The 14192-nt window shown below is 37.9% G+C and overlaps 1 protein-coding gene and 1 pseudogene across 3 annotated transcripts in view; one reads left to right on the forward strand and one right to left on the reverse strand.

The window, feature by feature from the left end:
- msraa (methionine sulfoxide reductase Aa) overlaps positions 1-3768 on the forward strand; it is a 44982-nt gene extending 41214 nt beyond the window's left edge. For both annotated transcript variants that reach the window (XM_084737504.1, XM_084737503.1), the window contains one exon: positions 2707-3768. In XM_084737504.1, coding sequence (XP_084593630.1) covers positions 2707-2877 — 171 coding nt within the window. In that variant the 3' untranslated portion in view covers positions 2878-3768. The remainder of the gene's footprint in view (positions 1-2706) is intronic.
- Positions 3769-9010: 5242 nt separating this feature from the next.
- On the reverse strand, positions 9011-13170 carry LOC146314826 (uncharacterized; annotated as a pseudogene). Its single transcript, XR_014771909.1, has 8 exons — positions 12997-13170; positions 11737-12072; positions 11347-11631; positions 11168-11293; positions 9562-9663; positions 9443-9471; positions 9221-9277; positions 9011-9079 (listed from the first exon to the last, which is right to left on the reverse strand). The product of XR_014771909.1 is annotated as an uncharacterized LOC146314826 (transcript).
- Positions 13171-14192: the final 1022 nt, after the last annotated feature.

The raw sequence follows: 14192 nt of genomic DNA on the forward strand, positions 1-14192 counted from the left end.
CTCATGTGAAGTTAAGTCTGTTATCCTGAAAACAAAAGATACACACTGCATTCACTGCCTGCCAGATTCCATTAAAGCTGCAGTAGGTACAAAAGATTAAAAACATTTGATTGTTGAGTCTCAGGATGTGAGTTAGGTTTTGTGTTGTCCATCTTGAACCCCTCCTACCAGATGAGCAGCACATGTGTCATGCGTGCACACAAAAGTGCTTTGAGGCAATTGTGAGCGAGCACGGACTGTGTTTGTGTGTCAGTACTGACAGTACTCACCAGAAAAGTTGATTCTTTCCTTCACATCCCTCCTCGCTTTACTCTCACTCCGTGACTTTCAAATACATTTCTCCTCTGGTCAGCAGTCAACATGGACAGAGAAACTACTTATCGTACTGTAAAGAGCACGGTCGCTGCTGCACACAGGTTTACAAGCAACCTTCAGATAGATTTTCTAATCTCAAAAATTTAAAAAACAAGTGCTGAGCTCTCGCTGAGGTCTGCAGTTTCTTCATGGATCGCTGTTGCAGAGGGTTTGAGAAGCAGGAGTGAAAATAAATCTGTTTTTTAATCCCAAAAGTTTGAAACGTTCACTCTGAGCTCTTCTGTCAATAAAGTAATCGGCATCAGAGCACCTCCAGTGTTTCTTCCTCCAGAAGCTCCAGTCTACTACCAACCCTCTCCTGCAGAGCTCCCAGAGTCTGAGCAGCCGTCTTTCAGATCTGTGTCTCAGCTCCACCTGGTCCTCTTAGCCCCTCAGCAAAAGCCCTGAGATAGGCATGTTGCTCAGTAGCTGGACTCTATTTAAGATTCTCTTTCTGATAATTAAGTTTAATAACTTCCTGCAGGAGTTTTCCGCCATTGATTCAGGGTCTCACCAAAGGAACATGCATGCACAGCTACACTAGTAGCACAGCCAATAGGAACGCCCTGTCTCTTAGATGACCTGTGATTGGTTTAAGTCTATCGTCATGAACCAGAAGCCTGAGAACAGAGCCAACAGGACGTGCAGAAGTCTAGTTCTCTCTTAGACCACTTTATTTACAACATGCTAAAAGTTATTATGGAATTATTGCTCATTGATGCCAAAAAATGCTGCCGACCACAGCTTTACACCCCGTTATTAAATATTTAACCTGAAAACTCAGCCAGTAAATGAAGCGTTCATGTAAAACTTTAACTGGATATAAACATGAAACACTATTGATAGACAGTTCTTTCTTTCTTTCTTTACTGAGAGCTTCCTGATTTCTAAAACTCGCCGTAGTCACATCAGAAGCTTTGTGTTTGTGTCCCTTTCATTGCTCACAGAGGGGTTTTTGGGGGGGGTTGGTAGCTGTCATGTCAGCAGGAAGAAACAGCAGCTTTTTGGATAAAAGGCTAAACATGTAAATGTCGAACCCAGTTTGGCTCCACCATCCTCTGTGATATGATCAAATAAGAAGCTCTGCTGTAAACACGCGTGCACACACACTAGAAAACACAGCGACACCCCTTCATCAGAAATTACAGTTTCATAAGTGTGTGTGTGTTTGTGTGTGTCTTTTCATGCTCGCCGTGTCTCTTTGTCTTTTAATTTACCCACACGCCATCTGGTAGAGTAATTTTTATCACGAGGAGGAGAAGGTGTCATCACCAACTGATTCTACTGTGAATCTGTGAGTGTGTGTGAGTGTGTCAGTACCTGGAGCTACTTGTGTGTTTTGCATAAACACATGCAACACATTTCCTCTATTTTCTCAGATGCTAATAAGTACTTTGCAGCATGAAGCTTGGACGAGATTAGTTCACTTCAAAGTCAAATGATTCTTGTGGCGAAGTTGGTTCAGTGCAGACAAACAAATATAAATAACAGGACATGATGATCAGGTGCATATAAAATGTCACTTATCTCAGCAAGATCAGGATTATTACCTGTGCTGTTTGTTTGTCTTTCTGTCTGCAGGATTACAGAAAAACTACATGCACAGTTTTCATCAAACTCAGTAGAAGGGTGTAGCATGGGCCAAAGAAGAACACATTAAATTTAGGAGCGGATCTGAATCATGGAAACATGATTTCTTCATCAGAGCTGCACAGTTAGTCGCTATATTACATAAGAAGCAAGTCACAGTTTTTTGAAAAAGGAAAATGTGAGGAAACAGCATTATGATGAAGTACTGTAGAGCTGCAGAGATGATCTGACCTAAAAAACTTGTTCTCCATTATCTTTTTTTTACCAGCAGTAAAAAAAAAAAAGCATATTCCAATTATTTTGACTGAAATTGTAATGGCGATATGCGATACGATTAGTAGAAATGATCTTTTTGCATTATGACGATCTTTCTTACTGAAAAAAAATATTAAAAATGCGATGATGTCGTATTTGTTGGGGTCTGTCACAAATTACATACATATAACATATTTTCTTTCATCTGAAGAAAAAGATTTTCAGGCCAGGGCGTCTCAGTAACACTACAGCACTTCATCACACAATTTTCCCTTTTCAAAAAATAGTGATTTGGTTCTGGTTTTGCAATTTGGATACCTGGCCATATTGTGATTAATTCTGCAGTCCTATTTTCATCTTTCTTGTATGTGAAAACCAACATGGCAGTAAATATGATTTTATGTTCTTTGTTTTTGCTGCAAACAGTGATTCCCACAGAGATCAGTGAAGCCACTTAATATCTGTGTAAATCCATAAATTTTGTGTCTTTGTCGCTGTTTCTTTCAGGTCCTGACAGGAGACGGTTTTGGTCCGATTACAACAGAAATAGCCGAAGCCAAGCCGTTCTACTACGCCGAGGATTACCACCAGCAGTACCTGAGTAAAAACCCTGATGGATACTGCGGCCTGAGGGGGACAGGAGTCGCCTGTCCAATAGGAATCAAGTCAAAGGCGTAGATAGCCAATGACAGCCAAGAACCATCTCCAGCCTGTTCAGTGAGGATGCAACGATGGAGTGATTTTTAATTTTAAAGCTTTTAGTTTTATATAAAGAAACACGTTTTGTGTCTTTTGTGTACTGATCTCATGAATTCAACTGCTTTATCTCTGAAAAGAAACTGATCATAAAAAAATGAGAAAGCTGTAGCTCAGTTTGTGCTGGAACAGACTGTGACCTGGGTGGGTTGGGTTCTTACAGATGCTGCTTCTTGTAGCTCACACTGTGTCCAGGTTTGGGAGCACAGTTCCCACAATCCTCTGTGCTGTTTTTACCACCTCGTGAAACTCCCTCACAGTCTCTCAGCACAAAATGAATTTAAGAAAGCGTTAAATTTAGTGTCAGCAGTGTGTTTGAGTCACAATCCACTATTTTTCATAAATCAAGGTTCTTGCAATTTGAGCCAAATGAGAATTTTTAGATTTTGTTTTTAGTGTGACTGCAGATGTTGCAGATTTGTGGTTTGGGTTGCTTTATAAATTATGATTCTTTAAAGGCACAATATGCAACATTTTTCCCCCAAAAAATGTATAGACTTTTATAAACATAATCTCTTACACTTATGACTCAGTAGAAGTGTGTGATGGTGTCTGTACTGCAGAGACGCTGCAGCCTTCTGCCTGTGTTTCCTTATTTTGTAGTTATTTTGCTGCTCGGGACGCTTCACCAACCCAAAACGTTGGAATCAGACGTCCTGGGAATGAGACACAACGATCAGCTATCTTTCTGCTGCATTTACAGACACTTAGGAGAAATCTGACTTACTCTACTTGTAAGATTGGTTTGCTTTGACATTGATGTTTTTTGCTGTTTAAAAGTCTTTAGAGGAATAAAATACTTTTGAAATCCTACATTTTCTCACCTGTTTCCTATCTGTTGTAGTACATTTAGTACAGTCAGTAAATAAAATAACAAGAGGTCTATTCATTGTCCATAACTGCTTATCCTACGGGTCGTGGGGGCTGGAGCCGATCCCAGCTGACATTGGTCAAGAGGCAGGGTACAACCTGGGCGAGTTGCCAGTTCATACTCATTTAGAGTTATCATTTAATCTATTATACTGCATGTCTTTGGAATGTGGGAGGAAGCTGGAGTACCCAGCTAGAACCCACGCGGACACGAGGAGAACATGCAAACACATTTCCCCAGCTGGCTGGGGGATTTGAACTCGGGACCTTCTCGATGTATTGTTTATTGCTCCGGTTCGTCCCCGGCTCTCTCCCTCTCAGCAGCTTTTTGACAGCTGTGTGTGAAAAAAAAAAGTTTACTCTCCTGCTATATATGCTATAATTTAGCCATGTATCTGAAGAAGAAGAAGAGGAGTGACAGGGTTGCGCTCAAATGGATGCATCACTCTCTACAACAGCACAGAAATCGAGCCTGTGGCTTAACAAGTTTATCAGCTAATAATGTGTTGCTCAGCTCACTGTATCTTGTCCATTTGTTTCCACCACAGTTATCAAAGTAGTGACTTTCTGGATAAATACCTCCACCTAGCTTCTGTTCTGTTTTGCTTGCTACATCCAGCTTCTCCTTTGGACTGAGCATCGCCGCTGTAGCGCCACCGCCTCGAGTAACACGATTGGTTCCTCTGGTTCATTACATCATAAACCCAGCCTCACTGAATCTGCTGTTTTGAGACGTCCTGTGCTCAAAGCAAGAAATGCTCAGACATGGTGTTCTCTGCTTATTTTACTCCTTCTATGTCTCATAACACATGAAAATCACCACATGGACATGTTAACAAGGTTAAAAAATGTTCTTCTTTTTTAAATTTTTTCTTTTATCAAATTCAGCTCGTCAGCTACCTGGATCCTTCTTCTTATTGTATTTTCAGCAGACTATAGGTGAACGGAAGATTTTTGGATTAAAAATGTTCTCGTGTTTGCTCTTTTGCGGTGCAGTTTGTGTGTATTTGTGTGTGTGTTTGTGTGTGTGTGTTTGTGTTTCGGGGGCAGGATTTTGGATGACCTCCTTCCTCTGATTTTTGCCTGAAGTAATGTTCCAGCCCGTGACTCATCTGTCATCGATGTTAATCTGCACGCATGTGTGTGTTTGTACAGTATATGTGTATGTTTTGATGGTGCAACATGCAAACACACACACACACAGAGACACACACGCACACACCAGGAGGAGGAGAGTGAGTTCGGTGCCAGGCCCTCCAAAGCTTGGCTTCACCATCACAGAGTGGAAAAAACACCAAGAGAGGGAAGAGATCAGTCTCTTTGGAAATGGCAGAGCGCCATCTTGGATCTCTGCTGCGTTGGATCGTCTCCATGATGCAGACTGCAGGACCACGACTCGACTCGGCTTCTCAACGCCAAATCTGACCGCTATTTTTGGAATCAAGCTGGTGAAGGTTGAGATTTGGTGCAAATATTAAATACATTTAGAAAAAAAATCTTCCATTTCTGTTTTAAGAAATGTTCACTGTTGCTCCTTTAATCTTCGTCAAGGTGTTTTTGGTAACAGAAAAACATCGTTCAGTCAATAATACGGAAGCTGAGACGTGCTTACAATTATTTTTTAAAGCTCCTCTCTTGAGATCATGAGTTAATTTAGAGCTGCAAAAAATTGTTGATTAATCAGTTTGTTGATCATGAGAAAATTAGTTGTCAACTATTTTTATAATTTATATTTTTTCAGTAATTGTTCAAGTAAAAATGTCAACACACTCTTAAAAAATAAGGGCTCCAAAAGGGTTCATTTTCAATGCATTGAGGCTCTATGATGGAACATTTTCTTCTGAAGAACCCTTTTTTGAAGAAAGGGCTCATCAAAAGTTCTTCTTGTTCTTGTAAGACTAAGGGTTCCATTAAGAATCCAAAGAACCCTTCTTGGAAAGAGGAGTTCTTCAAGAATTGCATCAAGGGTTCTTTGCGCCATAAAGTTCTCTGTAGGACTCGACACCTGGTAAAAAACAACTTTTCCTTTTATTTTAATTAGTGCAAAAACAATACAAAAGTCAATTCCTTCATCCTCCTCCTCAACCCCTTCATTCCTCACCTTGTTTTTTTTCCTGATTATTAGTGGAATAACGTAACCATTAACAGCTGTAGCATTGATCAGCTGTATAATGAACGTGTTGCACCACACACTACAGTACATCCATCATATCAAACGAGGATGACACCAGCTGGACTGCATCCCATTTTTAATGAAAGGCTCACTATACATCAGTGTGACCCCCCAAACACACACAGAGGAACCCTTTGTTCTTCCAGGGTTCTATACAGAACAATGATAACCCAAAGAACTCTGTGAGAATAAAGTCAACTTAATGTGGTTTCATAATCTTTGCCCTTTAAAACTTGCCAGATTTCTCCTCTTAAAGCAAAGTGTTCTCATTATTCTGAGAAATGACTCAATACTTTTGTTATAGCCTAATTATTGGACAATATTCAGATAATGATCTGTAGATGTGATGAATGATAATAAATCTGGGATGTGATGATGATGATGATGATGATGATGTGTGCCTGTAGAGATTAATGTCACATAATTATTTGACCAACTTTGCTTTTGGTTTGAGACACAGTGAGACCTCGGTGTCTTTGACTGAACGTCTGGACACTTCAGGACGATCTAATCACCTTTGTTGAATTTGTATTTTGTCAGTCACTTTAGAAAATGTAGCAGCTTCTTAATTTTTCACTGATAATACATGGTACAATCAGGGGGAGGCCAGGAGCACTTGTAACGGGGGCAGTTGTAACAAAGTCATTTCCTCCGATCAGAAACAAGAGAGAGTGATGACAGTTATTCTGCACATGCTCAGCAGCAGCAGCTGAGGTTTTGTTAATGATCAGTATTTTGCCTTTAGATTTCTGCAAATTTAAACTTAGATCAAATTTATGAATTGACTTGATTTTAATTAGACTAAAATATGAACAGTTTTTTTTTTAAATATAATTATATATTAACTATTGTAGAAACATTTGATTAACACTGACAATCCTGTGGCTCTTCTTCTACTACATCCTCAAGTCTAACCAGAGTACCCTGTTACTTGAAAAGTAATTCAGTTACTTTCTGAGAGAGGTAAAAAATAGTAATTAATAATTAAATGTCAATAACTTTACCAGCACTGCTTACATTTGCCCGTGTGTCCAATGTATGCACTTTGTTTGTCTGCTCTGATAATTTTTTTAATAATTTGTTTCTGTTAGAAAATTAAAATATTTCACAAAATTTAAATGTAAAATACAAAAAGGAACAAATAAAAGATAAATAACTTTATGCAAATGGAAATATATAAAGAGAAAAAAATAAAATTTTAGAAATATTAAGACAAATAACATTCAAAAGAAAAATTCTAAGCATTTTCATTTACTTTCAGATTTATTTGGACATTTATTTGTATTTATAGGTTATGTTTTTGCATATACACCTTTTACTTCTTGCTCTTTATATTTACATTTTTCAATTTACTTATTTATTATTAATTAAAATAATTACTCTTTATATTTAGACATGATCTATTTACCTATATCTATCATTTAATTTATTTTCTTTTATATATACACATTTATTTTCTCATTCTTTTTTAGATTTATTCTTTTTTATGACACTCTTTTGACTCCTCACTAATAGATCTCAAAGTGAAGTATCAAAATATTGTTTTGGTATCCGTGGCAACGTATGAAATTTTGAAGAGGGGTGACAAAAAATATGTTTTTACGTATGGAGTCATGGGAGTGCCATAAAAAAGTCAAGAAAATGAGGGAAGGTTTAATTAAAAGATAAATAAGTACATTTAAAATGAAAATGTGATTTTCATTTGTTTGTACATTTATTTCTGCATATATTTATGTATTGACATGTTAAGATGTATTTATTTATCTATTCTTTTATTTATTTCTCTTTGTACTTCACATACATTTTCTTATTCTTTTGCAGATTTATTCTTTTTCGTGGCACCGCTATGACTCTATACTAACCTAACACAGAGGGAGGTATCACTGTAAAGTTTTGGTGCCTGATATTTGGTTCACTCAGGTGTTGATGTGCATTTTTTAAACAACATCCAGTCAGACAGTTGGGATGAGGAGAGGAGGGATTTGTGTCAGAGATGAAGCTGCACCCAGAATTCAAATGGGCGCGGGGACAGAAACCCACTGCGTGTCCTTAAATGACCAGAAGAATCTGGCAAATATTTGTCCACGTCTGAAACAACCGGTGACTCTGATCGTGATCATCAGTCCAATGAGACAAAAACATGATCAGAATTTGTGACTGATGAACACAATTAATGACAGGAAACTATATTTAAATCTCACACTGAACACAGCCGACATCATGACTGTCTTTATACATAAAGGACATAACTTGTTTAATTTGGCTCATTTAACTGCAGTCCTGCTGCTGAGTCTGTCCCTGGTTATAACTCATGACTGAGCTGCCACCATGTGGTCTGCACAAGGTATGGACACAGGTAACAAACCAGTACACAGGATTTAAAGGTTTCCTCATTGAATCGCTTTTTCTACAGGTGAAAATATATTTGTAGCGTGTCAAAATTCTTCAGTAGTTATCTTAAATTAATATTTCAGTATCTCGTAGAGGAAAAATACTAATCATGAAGAATATTTACTTTTCTTTAAAACTATTAGAGCATGAAGGGATCACAGAACAGACTAGAATTAACATTTCTTTATTTGCAGAACATATTGTTAATAGATATAATGAAGAAAAGGCTGGAAAAACTAATTCGAGCCAAACACAAACACATCCCATCAAATATATTAACAACAGTGAATTAAAGTTCTTCAGCACAAAGAGACTGAAGTCAAGCTGCTGCAGCTTCAACAAGAACCAGGAAATCTGAAAATCAGCTCTGAACTCTTCAGCTGGAAGAACATTTCATGTGTTCTGAACCGGCTGCAGAAAATCCAGATTTTCACAGCTGATGCAGGAAAAGACATTTGATAAAACTGTAATATGAGCTGAAATCAACACTTGAATATTGTCGTCCAAAGTCAGACTAAAATAGAAACGTCTCAGCACACAAAACACACAAACATTTCTCACACTGATGAATCAAATCCAAAACAATCAGTCGTCCAAAACTAAAAATGATGTGATCAGATTTCAGGCAGAAGAGTCTCAAAAGTTTTCATAGTTCACCACACCATCATCTTCATCTTCATCATCATTCACCTGTGAAACACAACACAAACAAAGCCTCACTCTGACACATTTTAACTGACAACTTTCACATCATCCACCCACATTTAACACAAGAAAATCATCTGACGGCACCTGAACGCACCACCGGTTACTGTCTGATCAGATCTTTACCTGACTGGCTGCTGCACCTGAACGCCTCACCGGTGGTCTTCTGACTGGGTTTAAAAGCTGCACAAACACAAACAGTGAGACGTTCACAGTCCTGCATTACAGTAAGATGAAGAGTTAGCAGCAGCAGCTGATCATCATTTACACTGACTTACAGTCCCTGATCATTCAGAGACATTTTGAATTTGACACATGGCTTCACTTGACTTTTTATTTTCTACTCACAGTGTTGTCATCAGCTGGTCTCTGGTTCCCTGGAAAATAAAGCACAGAGGAACATTTCAGCTGTAAACTGACAGTTTGTGTTCATCAGTCCAAACAAATGTTGGTGTGAATTTTCTCACCTGGAGCTCTGATGAGAAGAACAGTGATCACAGTAATTAGGACGAGTTCAGCCACACGCAGAACCAACATGATGTAGTTCACAGCAGAACAAACTGTACAAGCTGTGGAACAGAGGAATAATGTCAGAGGAGAAAGTTCTTATCAACAATCAGGAGAACAACAAAACATCGATCCCCTGCTTTGGTCCAGACTGAAATATCTCAACAATCTTGGACTGATTGTGATGAAAACTTGTGCAGTCGATCATGATTCTCTGAGGATGAAGTTGGTGATCCTCTAGTGCTGCCTGCAGGTGGGCATTTTTAGCTTTTAGTGAAATGTCTCAACAACTGTTTGACCTGAAAGTTTCTACAGACAGGGATAATGTACAGTGAGCAGGTCATTATTGCAAAATAAACCACGACAGGGTGATGCAAGACCCTGACATGAATCAAAAAATCAATCATTTAACATGAGATATTAATTTAAGAATGATTTTGTGGATTTATTTAAAAAAAGACTTTATTGTACCTCCAGAATCTGTGATCAGAACTGTGTGCATAGCAACCACCTGTTCTTCATAGCAACAGTGTGTTTATACAGAAATAACAGATCTTACAGTGCTTCACATTATTGATTTTTTGCTTCGCGTCAGGGTCTTGCATGATCCTGTCAGGGTTTATTTTAGAATAATGACCTGCTCACTGTACATTATCCCGCTTGTTACATGGTTATGTAGCAAATAATCAACAATTATTACTGTTACTATTTTAGTAATTTAACAATGATTTTATGGTTCCTCCATGAGTCTATGATAAGAACTGTGTCCGTTCGTTCTTCATACCAACAGTCTGCTATACAGAAATAAGTGACTAATGCACAGTGGTGGAAAGAGTCCTGAAAGTCTGTATTCGAGTACTGTTACATTGCTAAAATAATATTCCATTACAAGTAAAAATACTGGTGTTAGAAATTTACTAAAGTAAAAGTATTAACTGTTGATGTCACAGTCACCTCTCCAGACTAGGGTTGCAAAATTTGTGCGTTCTCCTTAAACAATAGTTTGAAAATGATTAATGATTAATCATTTTTAAGATACAAAAAAATCAATTCACATTTCTTCTGCCATATTTTTTTTTCTCATTTTAAGTCTCAGTTTAATTTTCCTTATTCAGCAAACGGTTCCACCAGACAAGACAACGTCAAATGAGGTCCACTTGCTGCCATGACTATTGATTAAATATACATGAATACATTTTTAATTGGTTAAATTCTTAATGGAAATCAATGATTAATCAATCAGAATCAAGGATTTAACAAAGCCATGTAATAAAACAACTTTTATGACCCCTGAATTTTCATGTAGTGCCATCATCAGGTCAAAATTTTAACAAATTCATGTGTACTTACATAAAATATGCTGGATTTCGCAAAAAAAAAAAAAAAAAAAAAAAAAAATGCACACTGAAAATCTAATTCAAGCCAAATCATGGAAATAAAAGTTGTGATTCAGCTCTCTGTTCTTTTTTTTTTTGGAAGTGCAAAGTTTGTGTTAGAACCAAAATATCTCTTGCTGTTTTTCGTTACCAAAGTCGGAGAGCGACTGCAGAAATGTTGAGTCACTACCTCGTGGTTCAGCTGAAGCGCCATCGTTTGCAGACGTTCTGGTTGTGGTTCCGGCTTCTCCACTGTTCTCAGTTGTTCCTGTTGGTTCTGTTGTTGCTGTTTCTTCACCTGAACAGATGAACACGACTCAAAAGCACAAAACTTGTGTACCGTTCTATATTAAAACAACATATTCTCACCTGGTTTCTCACCTGAGAGCTGCGGCCTGAAGGGAAACTGCTGCATCGCTCCGTAGTGACCTTCAGTCACTTCACACATGGAGGAGTAAACGCTTGGCGTGTACATGAGATAAGAGGTCGGAAAGGTCACAGAGGCAGAGCAGGGAGACTGTGACATCTTCACATCTGGGTTTTGTTTATCCGCATCTGGACCCTGATGCAGCCACTTCACCGTGTGTGTGCATCGCTCGTATATCGTCACAGAGCAGTTTAATATCGTCTCATCTGCGTTCTTCATCTCAGTCACTGGTGCAGATGGAGATATTGTGAGAGAAAGTGAACTTCACCATAATCATAATTATGTTAATGTTTCAGTATTTTGTTCTGTTTTGTTATGATGTAAACACTCACTGGTAACAACAGACAGAAGAACCCGACCATCTTGACCTTGTTTTATTCCTGATTTGTTGAACTGTTGACAGTCGTAACGACCAGCATCCTCGATTGTGACGTTCTTTATAACCAGAGAACAGTTCTCTGTAACACTCAGTCTGTCTGATTTAGATTTGGCCTCTCTACCAATCTGACCAAGTTCAACCAAATTTAACTCTGATGAGATTCTTGAACCGGCGAAAGTCCATGTTGTACCGTCACAGTTGTTCTGATTGTCTATCAGGTTTTCACAGGACAAAGTGGCATCAGCTCTGACTCTGACAGCAGAGGAGATGAAAAGCTTTCTAGCCGCCGCTGCTCAGAAGATGAGAGAGAAACAAAGAAGAAATTAAAATAGAAAACACACGTCAGCGCGAGGATAACTGTACATACATGACAAGGATGTGAACAGAAACAAGGTACAGAATGTAATTTTTGACTGTGGTTGGGACACTTTGGAGTTAAAACTCATTTTTAAAGTCGATAATGATGTAACGATGAAATTTAGTGTTACAGCAACAATGCATAGCAAAAAGAGGAAATATAAAAAATATGAAAACTTTAAACGGGAAATATTAAAATATATCAATTCTTTGATTTAACAAAACGCTTGGAGATTCAACTGGAAGCTTTTTTATTCATTTACATCTTTTCTTGTCTAGTTTCTTTTCTTTTTCTTTTTTTTTCTTTCTTGTCTTCTTGGTTTCTAAAAGTTCACTAAACTCAGTATTCACCTTGCTAGAAAACAAACAGAAAATAAAAATAAAATATAAGAGCAAGAGGAAAAAATATAGATAGAGGAAATATAAACGTAAAAACAAGAACACTATAAACAGAGGAAGTATAAAAATAGGAACAATATATGAAATATGAGGAGACTCAGCAGTTGAAGGTAATGTTGATACTGCATGTAAAAATTACGATAATACACCTGATTACTGCAGACTGAACGATTATGCACCCGGTTGAAGTATTGAATATTGCACATTGAAATTAAAATTTAAAATGTCAACTTTTCTCGGTCTGAAAGGGGCGGCCATGATTTCACTTTTGTGGCAGTGCAAGTTTTGTTTTTTGTTTTTGTATTTATGCATCAGTATTTGTATGTAACCCTTGTGTAACAGTAATAATAATTTTATATACAACAAAAGTTTGCATATGTGCCTCCATCTTTATGTGCCTCCATCTTTGTTTCTTTTTATATTTGCTGGAAAACAAACAGACTTGGTTGTCTCTCTTAAATGAAGATAAAGTCACAACATAACATTAATAATATCGATAAATTAGAGTTTTTCATGTTTCTGTCAGTTATGTCCATGATATATGTGTCCTTACCTGTAAACTGAAGCACCAGCAGCAGAAATAAAGACATTTTAATCCGTCTGAATTCAGCCATCGTGTCTCTCTGTTCTCTCTGCTTCTTGTATTTGTCTCTAAACCGGAGCTTCTTACAGAGAAATGTTGAATCTACTTCCTCTAATCAGTATTGAGTCACATCCTCATAGTGACTGGACAGATCATCTTCATCTTCCTCCTTCACTTACAGCTGACAGGAGCTGAAGTTCTCACTGACCAGAAGTATCTGGTTCTAGAAGAGTGTTCTGCAGGTTCACACTTCAAAAGAGCTCAAAGTTCAGTTCACACAGATTAAAATGAACTGGTTCACATTCATAGTTCATAATTTAGAATTTTAAACTAAGTTCATAATCCCAAAAATAGTCTTGCTCACATTAATTTCTTTTTTTATTCATTATTTTATTTTATTATTCTTTTTTTTTTTAGACAGAGGCTCCTCCTACCAGAGACAGTTTATATAATGGCATTTTATTAAATTGTGTGCAACGTCCATGTTTTTGTATTAAAACAGCTTGAGAACATTTTACCCAACAGCAGACACCTTACTGTTTTTTTCAGCTGGCAAGTCAAAATTCTGACTTTTTGGTCAAACTGAACGCACCATAATGCATGAGAACTTTAAGGAGATGAGACAGAGCAGACAAGCGAACATGACGTGGTTCTGTCCGTCCTTTTTTCTCATTGTAACACAAACTCCAGTCTGCAGTGCAGTTCAAACATTTCATGCTTCATGATCACCAAAAGTTTTTATATCGTCTCAACATTTCTGCCCATGTTCGCAGGATCTGCCTCTCTCACTTCTGTTTTTATGTTACGTGTTTCTGCCGCTCATGTTCATTAGTTGCAAACTGATCCGTTCAGTTCACGTTCAATGGACGCTGCCCTTTTTGCGTGGTCATGCACCAGACTGGCTCTGAGATCCGACAAGAGACGATGAAGCACCTGCTGCAATGCCACGACTGTCGGGGGTGCAGAGAGCTGACGCAGGACTTTGTGGATCCACCTCCAGATCAATGCGGGGGGAAAAAAAAACAAAAATCCGGTGGTGTATTTCTGCAGGGGCAGCGGGGACTCCTGAA

This window comes from Lutjanus erythropterus, chromosome 15 (genome assembly GCF_056507025.1).
Source record: "Lutjanus erythropterus isolate fLutEry1 chromosome 15, fLutEry1.hap2, whole genome shotgun sequence".
Taxonomy (NCBI): domain Eukaryota; kingdom Metazoa; phylum Chordata; class Actinopteri; order Lutjaniformes; family Lutjanidae; genus Lutjanus; species Lutjanus erythropterus.